We start from the raw sequence: 14,531 nt of genomic DNA, 5'->3' as shown, positions 1-14,531 counted from the left end.
TAACTGACTACTGACACAATTCAAAAGGAACATTCACATGCAGAAACTTGGAACAGCATTATGTAACAAAAGGTACAGTATTGAAACAGTTTTCCGATAGGAATAAAACAACTCATGGCATATTATAAAATAAATCCTGTTTATGTTGGCACTGAAAGTTTTAATTACTTCAAGATGTCTGTCAAATTAATGTGATAGTTTGGGAGCCATGGCATGATTGTGTTACATACAAATTCATGTTAAAATAATGAATACTATAGTGGAGTGTCACTGTGTACTAGTATCAGCCAGTAATTATAGGTTACTGCATTTGTATGGGTAAATATGAACTAGTTTTTTGGATGGAATACTGCACAACCTTAGGAGTGCAGTATATCCATCTGACAGAACAAGTTCATATTTTCCCATCCAAATGCAGAAACCTTTTTATTATATGCTCATTTTTATATTCTACCTAAGGCTTAATTATATAAACAAAATACATGCCATGAAACAACATAAATGAATGTATGCTGTATTCCAAACTAAATACACAAGCACATATTTATCATTACACAACAACAACATTACTACTGTGCACATAACTCCGTCCAGATAAATTTGAACATAGTCACGCACTAGACATGACTTTCGAAAGAAAATGGCCTATCTAGCTAAAATTGAAATTTGGAGTCATATTGTGAATGAATGTGCATTGCAACAACTTTTCCATTTGATCTGGAATTCATAGATTTGGTTATTTTTTTCGATTCTACGAAATTTCATGATTATGGACTGGATTTGTATGTGACAATTCCACATGAAATACATGGGATTGAAGAAGCATGTTGACATCTGCAAATGTGTTTCTGTTTCTGTCACTGAATGTTTGAAATCATAATGTGGGAAAAATATGAAGTCTTTCAACTGTAATTATCAAAAAGATGCTATGGAATTTAATGCTTATTTCATTTTGAGTGCAGTATGGAGGCTGTAATTGCATTTATCATCGAAATTGCAGTACAATTTCGAAATGTGTAATCCAGATTGCAGAACTAAGAAAGTACATTTTTAGGAAATTCAGGAAATGTAAGACTGTAAGTATATTTTTTTTGCCATTCTTATCACCAGCTAAAGAAGACAGAATATGACTTGTCACTTGTATGTTATTTGTAAGGACTTTATCATGCATCTGTTGTATACTGTAGCTAGCCTAAATCTGAAACATTGTATCAACATGGAATGTGCCAAAGCAGCTGGTATGTGGCAGTCCATGAAACACCTGTTTTAGTTCATTCAAAACAAATTTAAACAACCACAACGTAAAGCGTCTATTACGCAAGTGTACATGATTTGTTTACAAATCAAAAGTGCTGACATCTGCATCCATTGTTTGTTTACAATAGAAAGTAGAATGCTATATGTGCATTGGCGTGCGGGTTCAGTATCGGGTAATACTGCATGATTCTGACAGTGTAAAGTTAATGGGGAAAAAATGAGCATATAATAATGACGAGATACCATATGAAAACTTGGCATGATTGATTTTCTGATACAGTTATTTCCCAACATTGCATAAGGCGGGATCAGCTACAGTTGTGTGTCCTTGGGCAAGGCACATAACTCAACTTGCCTCAAAAATATATATTCTGAAAGTACATGTATTGTTGTGCCATGAATAAGCCATAATTGTTGACTCTTTATTGTCTTCATAAGAATTATTGAGCCGTAAGAAAAACTTTGGATTGTCTGCATGGAGCAAATATTTGATGCAAAAATGTAACCAGATACTTATTACCTCAGTTCAATGTCAATTCCATTAGCAAAACATGAACAGTAATATACAATGTGATAAGAGATAAATAAATACACTTAAACACGAATGGCCATGATAGTGATAAAAAGATATTTAAATTAAGAAAATATCTGGCAAATTATCATAATCTAGCAGTAGAGGGTGGTCAGGTTTTACATTATTTTAATATATTCTTATATGAATTCAGCCACCTTATTTATAATATCTGGGCTAGAACAAATCAGAAACATATAAAAATATTATCATAATCATTTTTTTAATATGAAATCAAAACATTTTGATGAATGGACAGTACTAGTGTTTTTCTTAGTTGCTTATTCAAAAGAGCATCACAATAGGCAGTGTTTTTCGTCATTTAAATATTATGCAAAATTTTCATGTTTTGTGATTGATTCTAACCCAGATATTATAAGACCTGATCTCAATGTTGCAATGAAATTAGTTGTTGTTGTTGTTTTAGGGTTTAACACCATTGGCCAGTAGAACTGGTGGAGGAAGAACCCTGGAAAACCCAGGGAAGAACCACCGACCAATGAGAAGCTACTGGCAGACTTTCCCATGTATCCATGCTAGCCAAGCCTTGGACTCGAACCCATGCAGACAGAGGTGAGATGGCAGTGATCCGGAACGGTGAGTGCTGTAGACCACTCGGTCACTCAAGGCCCCATGAAACTGGTAGAACAGTTGCAAAATATTACACAGAGAAAAGGTACATTCATATCAGCATATATGAGTAAATTAAAATGCATATTTTCTAAACATGCAATAATTAACACACTAAGCACTAAAATGTATGCTTCCTTTACATGTGCTATAAACAACACTTGCCACTAAAATATGTGCTTCCTTTACATATGCTATAAACAACACACTTGCCACTAAAATGTATGCTTCCTTTACATATGCTATAAACAACACACTTGCCACTAAAAGGTATGCTTCCTATAAATATCATAACACACTTAGCACTAAAATGTATCCATTATAGGTGTATATATATATATATATATATATATATATATATATATATATATATATATATATATATATATCTTCTTGGTAGTCTCTTGTGCCAAGGAAGACAGGTTGTGCTATCTCATCAACAGTGGATGAAAATGTGACTCTGGAGTTCAAATTCCAATGCACACAGGTGGTTGCAGGTGGGGCATGGGACACTGGTGGTTGGGGGTGGCTGGGATACAGTTCTGTGATGTCTCTCACAAGCTGCAACAAGACGCTGGTGGCAGTCAACCTCAAAGGTGGAACAGGCTTTTCCGGTCAGGGCTTGCCAGTGGCTTCTGTTTGAGGCAGCGAGCTTGAGCTGGTGGGGTTGAAGGTCTGCCCATTTGATGTGCATCTTGAGATTGTCTTTGTACCTCTTGCGAGGGCAGGCATGGTTTCGGTTGCCCTGGGCTATCTCGGCAAAGAACAACTGCTTTGGGATCCTGTTTTGATCCATGAGGAGGACAAGGCAAGTCCAAAGAAGCTGGGCCTGGACTAGTTTTGCTATAATTTTTGTTTTGTTGGCTCTATCAAGGACTTACTGGTTGGAGATTCGGTCCTGCCACTTGATCCACATGATGGATCTCAGGAAGCGCTGGAGGAATTGTTCCAACTGACTGATATGCCTTCGGTAGACAGTCCACGTTTCACAGCCATACAAGAGAGATGTGAGGACAACTGCACTGTACACTTTTATCTTTGTTGACAGGTGTTATATCCTTGTGCTGCAAGACCTTGGTTTGGAGTCGTCTGAGTGCTTGACTGGCTTTTTCGATCCTCGCAGTGATCTCTTTGTCCAGGAAGCCATCGCTGGATATTGTGCTGCCAAGGTATTTGAAACTGTCTACATTCTTCAGCTGCATGTCACCAATGGTGATGCATGGTTATAAAGGGGCAGTGTCTGGGGTGGGTTGGAAGAGGACTTCTGTCTTTCCTAGGCTAATTGTGAGTCCAAATAGGTTGGAGGCTTCAGAGAACCTGTCCGTGATTACCAGTAGGTGATTCTCTTCATGAGCCATGAGGGAACAGTCATTTGCAAAGAGTGCATCTGTGATAAGTCTTTCTAACATCTTGGTTTTTGCAGCTAGGCGACGGATATCAAACACTGATCTATTCAGGCAATATCTAATGTAGATACCAGGGTCAAGGTCATGGATGGCGTGGAGCAGTACCTGTGTGAAGAAGAGGTTGAAGAGTACTGGAGCGAGTACACAGCCCTTTTTGACACCGTTAGATATGGGGAATTTCTCAGAGGGTTCACCATCTGAGAGAATCTCTCCAGTCATGTCATCATGGAAGAGCCAGACGAGGTTGGTAAAGTTCTGAGAACAACCAAGCTTCTTGAGTACTACCCACAGTGTGCCTGTGTTGACTGTATCAAAAGCGTTTGTCAGGTCCACGAAGACGGCATACAGATTCATGTTCTGCTCAAGGCACATACAGTGTTTCCCTTTACGCACATTTGTGCATCAGGGACACACAATGGAGAAAATTGATGCACACATTTCAATGTTGTGCATTTTTTTATGCAAAGGATTCGCATACTGCAATCAGGATTTATTTAATATCCAATGTACATTGGACGAGGGATGGCATCGTGTATACTTCGAGCATAGGCATTGACTGGTTCCCCGCTTTGTTTGCTCCCTGCAATGCACTCCTCTATTCGTATAGCAGAGTGCAACACAGGGAACATATCAAACAAGGAACCAGACTAGCACAGGCAATGTTATGGAGTAGCTTCCCCTAATTTCGCGAGCTCTCACACGATTTCCATTGAGTTCACCAAGATTTCATCTAGATGTTTAACCTCAATGCTTGTTGCACCAGAAAGTGATCTCCAGATTAAAACGTTGTGCACTAAGAATCATTAGCGAAGAAAGTGAAAGAACCAGAACAGTAACTGGATCTAACTGTAATGAAAAATTAAGAAAATAATTCCACTGACTGGAATACAGCACATCCATCCATTATGATTACAGGTGTGACTTCTGATCACATAATTGCGAAGACTGCAAAAGTGAATAATCCTTTAGTGACAGGATTTAAGAATTTTAAAAAATCTGCCTTCATTCACCACAAGATATCAGAAGAACACATTATAACCCAAAACATTCTTTCACAACAAAGAAATCAGTAAACTTGCCAAGACAAATGCATTATTTGGATTACAAAGTCAAGGGGTCATTGCAGATATTATTGGTTTTTAACTTTGCTGCAATAAAAAAAAAGATCTTAAAGTTCAAGTGTAACTTTATTAGAAAGAAGATGAATCATTAGCCTCCTTTTTTTTGATGTGTGCATCAATTTTCTCCAGCGTGCGTCCCTGATGCACAAATGTGCGTAAAGGGAAACACTGTATATATATATATATATATATATATATATATATATATATATATATATATATATATATATATATATATAGAGAGAGAGAGAGAGAGAGAGAGAGAGAGAGAAAGAGAGAGACATACTGCATAATGTGACAAAACATATTGGCTTTACACTAAAGAACTGAGTTATTATGAAAGTCATGCAAAGTTTCAACAACGTAACACATGGACAAGCATCAGCATATCATGAAAATTGCCTTTACACTGAATTAAGAATTAAATGCATACCCTTTTGTGGATTATATATTGTATTGGTTGTTGCATGGGGACCATGTGAAAACCAATAAAACTTAACTCCATTAGTGTTCACTGGCATCTCTATAATGATCAAGAATGAACAATACCTAAACTGGTATAATGAACACATAAAATGATTCTGACATAAAACAATATATTTTTATGAAATAACAAGCATAAACGTGAAGAGATATTGTTTTGTTATAACAGTCAACACATTGTTAATGATAATATCAACAAAATTGAAACTTGTACTCAGCAGTAGGATTTGAAAGAAAGATTTCCGCTTTTGATGACATTTTAGAAAAAGCTTGCAGATTTCACTAAGATTTTAAAAACTATGGAATTCAAATTTCAAAAAAAAAAGTTTTCTGAAATATTCTATCCAAAATTCAAAATTATCCCAGATGAGCCGCCAATTTCTTGTCATGTGTTTAGGCTCAAATAAACAGTAACACAAGAAAGAGTGAAAACAACAAGCTTTGCAAAAAAATACAATAATTTATTTCCCTGGAAAAATTGTGTAAAAGAAAAAATAAAAAAAATATGAACTTACAGTTTTATAGAAGCAAATCCAAAGATAATCCAAAGATAATCCAAGAATAAATTTTAGTAGTCCTAACAACAAAATTTTCTACTGATTTCAAGTTCGAATCCCGATGAAGAATCCAAGATGGAAGACGCTGACGTATGGTGAAATGTGTAGTGTTGTGAATTCTACAGTTCCTTGTAGAAACAAGAATTATCGCTCTGGTTTCTGATAGTGGAATGAATTTTTATTTAAAAAACTGTCCTTGTTCAACAACTTTACATGAGCAAACATATTTTCCTGAAAAATAACAGAACTAATCCTTCTGAATCTAAGTAATTTGAAATAATTCCAATCCAAGTAATTTTAAATATCTCCAAACAGCACAACATACAACTTCCAGTGTAACAGCCCAGCTTTTACTGAGAATAACTCTCCAAAGCAGGTTGTATCGTCTCTAAAATGTAAACAAGGCGTCATGTGATCATCTTCTGGAAGCTTATAGACATTAAGAACTTGTTAAAGGTCATGTACACCCAGTGTGACTCTGACAAAAACCAATCATTTTACTCTAAGAAACAACAAATGAAAAAAAAATTATGAACATCTTAAACATGAAGTCCCATCATGACCTCAACAACAACCATATTAAAATAAAGATAGAACGTGTTTATGTGGCTGCTACAAATTTTGAAACGAGGTCAGGATTTAGATCAACACCTGGTGTTTATAAAACAAACAGCCAGGTCAAACTATTTTCTGAAAAAAAAGTATCATCTCCAGAGAATAAATATACATTACAATAGCATGTAATAATTTAAAAAAAAAAACTGACAAACAATTAAATTGATATATATATTAAATCAGATATAATTAAATCAAATATACATAAAAGTATGAAGTCTGAGCCTCCAGGCTGGAATTTTCACTCTGCTATCAACTAGGACTGAGCTTTCTGCATGACATCTCTGATATCTTTGGCAGTCTCTTTGATTGTCTCAACTACATTTAATACACTAGCATCTTTCATTATCTCTATTAATTTATCATACTTTCCTACACTAATTATATCTTTTGTTTCAAGACAAGACCACAAATCCTGCAGGTCTTCGGCATTTTCTACAGTATTCCTTCCAAGATGTGTCTGTGCCATTTGTTTTATTTTTTTAAATGAGACTTTTGAAATATTTTCACTCAGCTTAAGACAGAGTTGATTGTGTTTCCTCTTAGCCTCTGTCTGAAAGTAGAATGTAACACACACTTATTAAAAACGGTTAACTCCAGCTGAAAAAACAAAATTATAAATAGTTTCAACTGAATAGTACTGTGAAAGGCACTTAAGTTTAATACAAGATGCTGACTCCAAGATTTAAGGGGAAGAAAAAAAAATAGAATTGTCAGTGTAGCTCAAATATGAGGCTGCACCAGGTGGGCAATTCTCTGAAAGATATTATCAAAACATGGGGTCAATGTTGAAATGTGTCAATGATGACCTGAAAGAATCTTTGAAGTGTTTCTTCTGACCATCCTGAGATCATATTTGGTAGTTACTCTTCTGATATAATGTGGCCTGCAGTTTCATCAGCCAAGTGTAGATGCTTAGAATGCCTGGCTGTATGAGAACCTCAGAGTCTGGTACTCTGTCCTGCCATCTTATCCTCAAGAGTTTCTTCAGGCAGCCCATGTGAAAATTGTTCAGTATCTTGGCATTGTGTCCTGGTTTCACAGGCATATATTAGGGTTGGCAACACAATAGCTTTGTAGAACTTCAGATTTGTTTGCAAACTGATGCCTTTTTGCTCCCACATATTTACCAAAGGCCACATTTGCTTTAGCAATTCTAGCATTGATTTCGTCATCAATCTGGACTTCATACTGCTGAGATAGGTGAACTTGGCCACTGCAGCTAGAGTTTGACCATTTACTGTGATGGCAGGCTCTATATAAGGCATTCCTGGTGCAGGTCGGTGCATCACCTCTGTCTAGTTTATACTGATTGTGAGATCAAAATTATTACAAGCTGAAGAGACATGGTCCATTAAGTGTTGCATGTCAGACTCAGATTTATCAGTCAGGGAAAAGTAGTTAGCAAACAAGAGATCGTGAACAGTCACTTCCTTATAACTTCTTCTTTTCCTGTAGTCTCCTCAGTTTGAAGAGATTGTCATCAGTCTGGTATCTGATGTCATTTCTAGTGTCATAATCACAGAAGGCATATGTAAGCAAAACATCATATGGAGAGCATTGGGGCAGTCTTGCTTCACTCCACTGGTGACTGATAAAGGTTCAGATGATTCGCCATCGTTCACAACATGCTATCATAGTATTGCTGAACTATTACAATGAATTTCAAAGGACAGTCAAAGTTTTCCATTATCTTCCAGAGGCTCCCTTGACTGACTGTGTCAAAGGTTTATGTTAGGTCAATGAATGTCGTGTACAGGATAGAGTTAAGTTCCTGACCTTTCTCCTGGAGTTGAGCTACCAACACAACATCTGTGGTCTCATCCTTCCCTGAAACCACACTAACTCTGGCAGAAGCCTGTGATTAAAGTGATCCACAAGCAGAATTCTGGTGAAGAATTTACCACTACTAACAAGCAGGAGATGCCACAGTGGTTTAGCAAGATTGTCTGCTGACTTTTGGCTGGTACAAGTGTACCTTCTGCTACTGAGGTATATTTCCTTGAGTCCACATTGACTAGCAGAGTCCAGTCAGTTTCTCTACCATATGCAAGCGTCCAGCTTTGTAGACTTCCATTGGTATAGCATCTGATCTAGGTGCTTTGCTATTTGACAACAGGTAAAATGCTTTATCAGTTTTCTGTCAGCTCTGGCCGATCAGCAAGTGATGTGTTGATTTCTGCTTGGAACAGCTGATTAATTGAATCAAAGTTGTTAAAAGTGTTCTGAACATCTCTTCTTTGTTAGTGTTGTCAGAACTCAATACTGGAGATTTCCTGATGACCATGGCCTGTAGACTGTCTTCAATGTATCTTTGAAGTCTTCATTTGATTCCTGTCTGTGTAGAACAGAATCTCACCCGCCTTGTTGCTCAGCTCACTGAGTTTGATTTGAACAGTCCTCTTGACGATGTTGAAGGCTGCCTTCTTGGATGATGAAGTGCAGCCTTCTGTAGCTTATGTTTCTCACTCTGTTGTTCAACACCATTCTCATCAAACCACTCTTGATGTTTACATGTGGTGAGGCCAAGGGTTTTTGATGCAGATGAGTACAAAAGTCTCTGAAGGATGCAGTTTTCCATGCTATTCCTTTAGTTTGCATAGATTGTTTAAAGATGGCTGTACAGTTCTTCAACAACTGCCTGTTTCACATTCTTTCATTACAATTTGAAGATGCTGAGCTTCTTTGGCACATTCTGCCTTGTGGATGTCTGATGGGCTGAATCTGGATATGAAGCTTGGAGACTGAGCCTGTGGGTGGTCCAGCATTCTGCACTTCTCGTGGCCTTCATGAAGTGGCCATTGATTTGCTTCTTCTCCTGATGACGATATAGTTAATAAGATGAAAGTTCTTGGAGCATGTGGTCTGGCAGGCAGAATACTGTGTTGGTGAATAAGTGGTCATGTTTACTGCATTTTGTCATTCATTGTTGTTGCTTTTTGTCAAAGACATTTTTGCCAATGATACCTGGTCATATCTGGTGATTTGTGCTAACTATAGCATTAGAGTCACTGAGGATAAGATTGTCTGCCTTTGGTAAATCTGTGATAAAAGACTCAAGGCCTGCCTTAATAAAATTTAACCTTGATCTCATCTGGATTGGTCATGATGATAGATGCATGTCTTTTCACAGACATCTGCATTATTAAGGTGAAGCAATGTTTTGGGTAAAATTTCGAGCCCCCCTCCCCAAAGGACTGCTCAGTCACCCAAGGGGCTGCCAAATAACATTGCTCCTTTAGTCCAGTGAAAAATGACACTATGCCCTATGCTGCCTATGTGCAGGTCTGCATCTACAGTTTCAAGTAGCCACACGTCCATTGCCACAGTACTGGAAGGTATCTGGTGGAGGAGGGGAATGATGTCCGCATTGGATTTAATCGAAGGGAGAGCTGTGTAGAGTCTCACATCCAGATATGTATAAATCCAGTAGAATGCCAATGTTGAGAAGTCAAGATGTAGTGGATGGCTCTCAGGTTCCACTGCATCTGATGTCCTGCATTGTCCACAAAGATCTTGCTATCTGCCTTCACAGCTTGGAGAGTATGCATGTTTATTCAGCCACTTCATCCACCAGGGAGGACTTTCAGGATGGAGCTAGATGTAGCAGCCCACTCTGGGTCAAAAGTAACAGGCAGTATTGTCCATTGCTACTTATAGTAGCAGGCATAGCATACCCTGACCCCCCCCTCCACATACACACACACATACACACACAGAGATGCATGCAAGCATACACACATGCACACAGGTTCTATATCAAGTCTGTATTTGGATGTTTTATCAATCATTTTTTGTTTGAAATTAATATGATTTTAAAAGAATTGTGACATAATCATCAATGCAACTAATCTGCAATGAACTTATTTGAAGATACTAGTGCTCTGTCAATATCGATCAAACTATAATGATTCCATAATGTAAAGTTTCTTTATAGATTATCATAAAGATACACATTACACATTTGCTACAGTTTTTAAGTATCCTACTTCCACCATTGTGTTTATAAAGTATATGAAATATATGAAAACTCACCATGGAAACTTGGAGGACAGATTGACATTTGTACAAAATGTCAGTGTTCTCCTCCTGGCCAAAAACCTGTAGAAGTTACCCACTGCTTACTGTCATATCTATAGTCCCCTATATGCCTTGTTACCTTAGTTAATATTATCATAACACAATCATTAATTGATCACACCTTTTAATGGTTCAGCAGCAGAGAGACTGAGCCCACCAACTATTTCGTCAAACAGAACCTTCTATCGAAAACACTCGATAGAAGGTTCTGTCTTCACAAATAAACCTTTCTGGTCAGAAAACACTGATAAATAGGCTTTCTTCGCTGACCAGAAGGGTTATCTCATGAAAAATATCTACCTATATAACTACTTCTCGATACAAGGGTCTACTAGACGAAACATTCGGTGTTGTTTCAGTCTCTCTGCTGCTCGAAATGCTTGCATTTCTAACCCTAAAGGATTTCTGTGAATTAAAAAAATTATAAAATCAATAATAATGGCAAATATCGGAGAAGCATATAGTGTTAGATTAGCGCGAGAGCGATTAGAAGCAATTAAAAAATTTCTTCCTGTCCGCGATAGTTTTAGAGAAAAACTTCAACAACGACAGCAAGCACAGGTTGAATTTGCTACGGGTAAAGAACAGTTATTTAAACCCGTTAAAACAGCTACTGAAAAGGCTGCGGCGGTCACTGAAAAAATTGCAAGGAGAACTAAACAAACAAAAAAGATTTTACAAAAACTTCCAACTGATATAGCTGCAGCTCATCCTCCTGTTGGTGAAGAAATACTTAAAGGGGTCAGTGAAATTCGTACTGAAGTAGCTGCAGTAAAAGAAAAACTTACACCTAAACCAATAAAAGAAAATGTTGCAATGATTAAAAAATTTAGAGAAGGGTTTGTTGAAGATATTAGAAATACTAAAAGTGAGGAACTACCTGAAAAAACATTAATTAGTATATTTAATAAATCCAGTATCTTAAAGCCTGGCTTTGAAAAAATAAACGATGATAGTCTTATCAAATGGATATACCGTATATATAAAAATAAAAAGCAAGCCAGAGATGATGATTTAGAATTCATAGGGTTTTTTAAAGAAGTAGAGAGACTTTATAATGAGAAAGTGAAACAAGCAGAACAACAACTATCCACTCAGTCACCTCCGCCATCAGTAGAAAGACAGCTACCGCCTTCACTTCAACGTATTCCATCCCTGCAGCCTTTACATCAGCTTGATACACCTCTACCGTCTTCATATCAACTTACTACACCTCGGCCACCATTAGAAAAACGACAGCGGGAGTTAGCTAAGGAATTTGAAGAAGGGGGACCTCCCGGTGCTACAGGTAGTGGTCTTGGTGGTCACATTACTTGTCCTGATAGTGTTCTCAATGATGTATCACGATTAGAAGTTCTCGTCGGAGGCAGACGAGCTGATAATAACTCAACGGAAATAATTAATGAAGCAGCTGGTATTTGTCAGCGATTATTTCAGGGTGGTATCATGGATGTTCACGCGTATCGAGAACTTATCGATGAAATAATTGACTGAAATCATCGAGTTAGATAAAAAAAAATAATAATGATGATACATAACGCTCACCGTGGACCCGTCGTGGTCAGGGTAATAAATTCACGACTACCTGTTTATAGAGCAATTTACGGAGATGGACTAGGTGATGTTATTCAAGGTTTATTCAGAAGACTAGCACCCAAGGCAGCGCCGATTGCAAAACAACTATCAATGAAAGCTATTGATGTTATTAAAGATAAAGCTCCTGGTGCTATCGGTAATATTGCCAGCAAGGCATTTACTGCAATCAAGGAAAGATTAGCGCGATTACGCAGACCAGTCAAATTACCAGCCACCGCAGAGATGCCTGCAGATGTCAGTAAAGTAATAAATCAAGCTGCAAATAAAAAACTAGCAGAGATATTGGATCAACCAATAAATACAAGTATGATATCAGGAAGTGGTTTTCGTTTTAGATGACTATGATTTACTATAAAATGTTTAAACGCGTGTCTGATCCAGCTTTCGATATGGATGCACCAGTACTCAAGGATGAGTCTGTGCGCGATTATCAGTACTATTCTTATGAAGCAGGAGAACCAGATCAGCGGGGCAGAATTGAATTACAAGTACAGGATACAAGTAGATATTTCTTGCCCGCAGAAGCATTTAATGAAATTACAGGTGAAATCGTAACAAATGTTATCGCTAATACACCATATGCAGCTGATGTCCAAGTTGGCTTTGTAAATAATGGCATCATGGCACTATTTTCCAGCGCCAGATATCTCATAGACGGCAAAGAAATTGAGACAATTCAAGATAATGTTGATGTTGCTATGACAATTATTGGGCTGGCAAGATATTCAGATGATTACACTAGATCAGCTGGCCCAACAATGATGTTCGCCAAAGACAATTCTAACCTTCCTGATGGAAGACCTAGCATCGTAAGGCAACCACAAAACAATGCCAAAAATGCTAATGCCGATGTGGAAAATTTATCCTTTTCCATCCCTGAATACAACTTAGGGTTTGGAACACGAAAATTAATGTTGAAAGGTGATAATAGAGAATTTTCATGTGCGATTCCACTGTCTCACATCTTTGGATTTTGTAGAAATGTCAGAAAGGCCATTTTTGGAGCCAAACACACAGTTGTACTTGTGAGAAAAGGTGATGACAATGATGCTATCTGGCGAGCAGCTGGCGTTGCTGACGGTAAAGTAAATATAAAAAGACTTGCTCTGTGGATGCCGGTGATGACTCAGTCACTCGCTGAAGAACAGCGGTTAATTTCTTTCATGGATCAAGGTGGTAAATCAATACTGTCGTGGCTAACAAGAACCACTGACGTTAATCAAAATTATGTTGATGGGCTATTCACGTGGCATATATCATCACAGCAAGGTGTTGCGGCACCAAGACATGTCTTTGTTGCGTTTCAACTTAATTTACGATTAAACAATCAAGAACGTTCTCATATGATATTTGATCAACTTGGTATCACTGCAGTATCCTTGCGAATAAATGGACATCAAGAACCATCCGAGGATATAATATTGAATTTTGGCACTAATAATGTAGCACGTGTATATCACCGTTTGATGACATTTATGTGACGTGATCAAAATATTGATACTGGTTTGCAAATATCACAGTTGGATTTTACGAGTATGTATCCGATTTATTACTTTTCACTGGAGCATCTTGATTTAGCTAAACAATCTGTTGTTGATTTACACTTCAGAGCTAACGTAAACTCGGGTAACCCTTACAGAGCAATCGCGGTCATGCTCTCTGATAAAACAATGCTACTTGAAGGTGCTGGTGGACGAATGAGAGTCGTTGATGCCCCAGTGGAAAATATGTAACATTGCTAGCAGCAATATGTAAACAATTAGATCAATCTCGTATTAAATAAAATGTCATACAGTCATGTTAATGTCACTCTGACTCCTGGTCAGGTGAAGAAATTACAATCGAAGAACGCGAGCACATGTGGGACAAAAATAACACTAAAACACGATCAGCTAATGGGCGGTCCAAACAAACTGTCATTAACTAAAACCCAACTAAAACATTTCAATAAAGCAAAGCAAGCAACGACTGGAACTCAACTTGATTTCTCTCCTGCAGCTGTCAAAGATATGGTTAAAACCGGCGGTATATTTCCTCTTCTTGCAGCCATACCAGCACTGATAGCTGCTGCTGCTGCTTCCGCAGTCGCAAAAGCAGCCGCGTTAGGAGTTTTTGGAACCGCTGCTGGAATGGCACTAAAGAAAGCCACAGCAAAAGGATACAAAAAAAGGGACGCGGGTTAAGACTTCCAGGAACTCCGCCATCATGGTACCCA

The 14,531-nt window shown here is 37.7% G+C and overlaps 1 protein-coding gene across 1 annotated transcript in view; it reads right to left on the bottom strand.

The window, feature by feature from the left end:
* Positions 1-5,238: 5,238 nt before the first annotated feature.
* Positions 5,239-14,531, bottom strand: part of LOC149787066 (uncharacterized) — a 70,790-nt gene continuing 61,497 nt past the window's right edge. Inside the window, exon 9 of the mRNA XM_089978334.1 lies at positions 5,239-7,193. Coding sequence (XP_089834460.1) covers positions 6,897-7,193 — 297 coding nt within the window. The 3' untranslated portion in view covers positions 5,239-6,896. The remainder of the gene's footprint in view (positions 7,194-14,531) is intronic.

Source organism: Sinohyriopsis cumingii, chromosome 12, assembly GCF_028554795.1.
Source record: "Sinohyriopsis cumingii isolate HCF-2022 chromosome 12, ASM2855479v2, whole genome shotgun sequence".
NCBI lineage: Eukaryota > Metazoa > Mollusca > Bivalvia > Unionida > Unionidae > Sinohyriopsis > Sinohyriopsis cumingii.
Note: the sequence above shows the minus strand (reverse complement) of the source record. Positions and strands in the feature narration are given on the sequence as shown.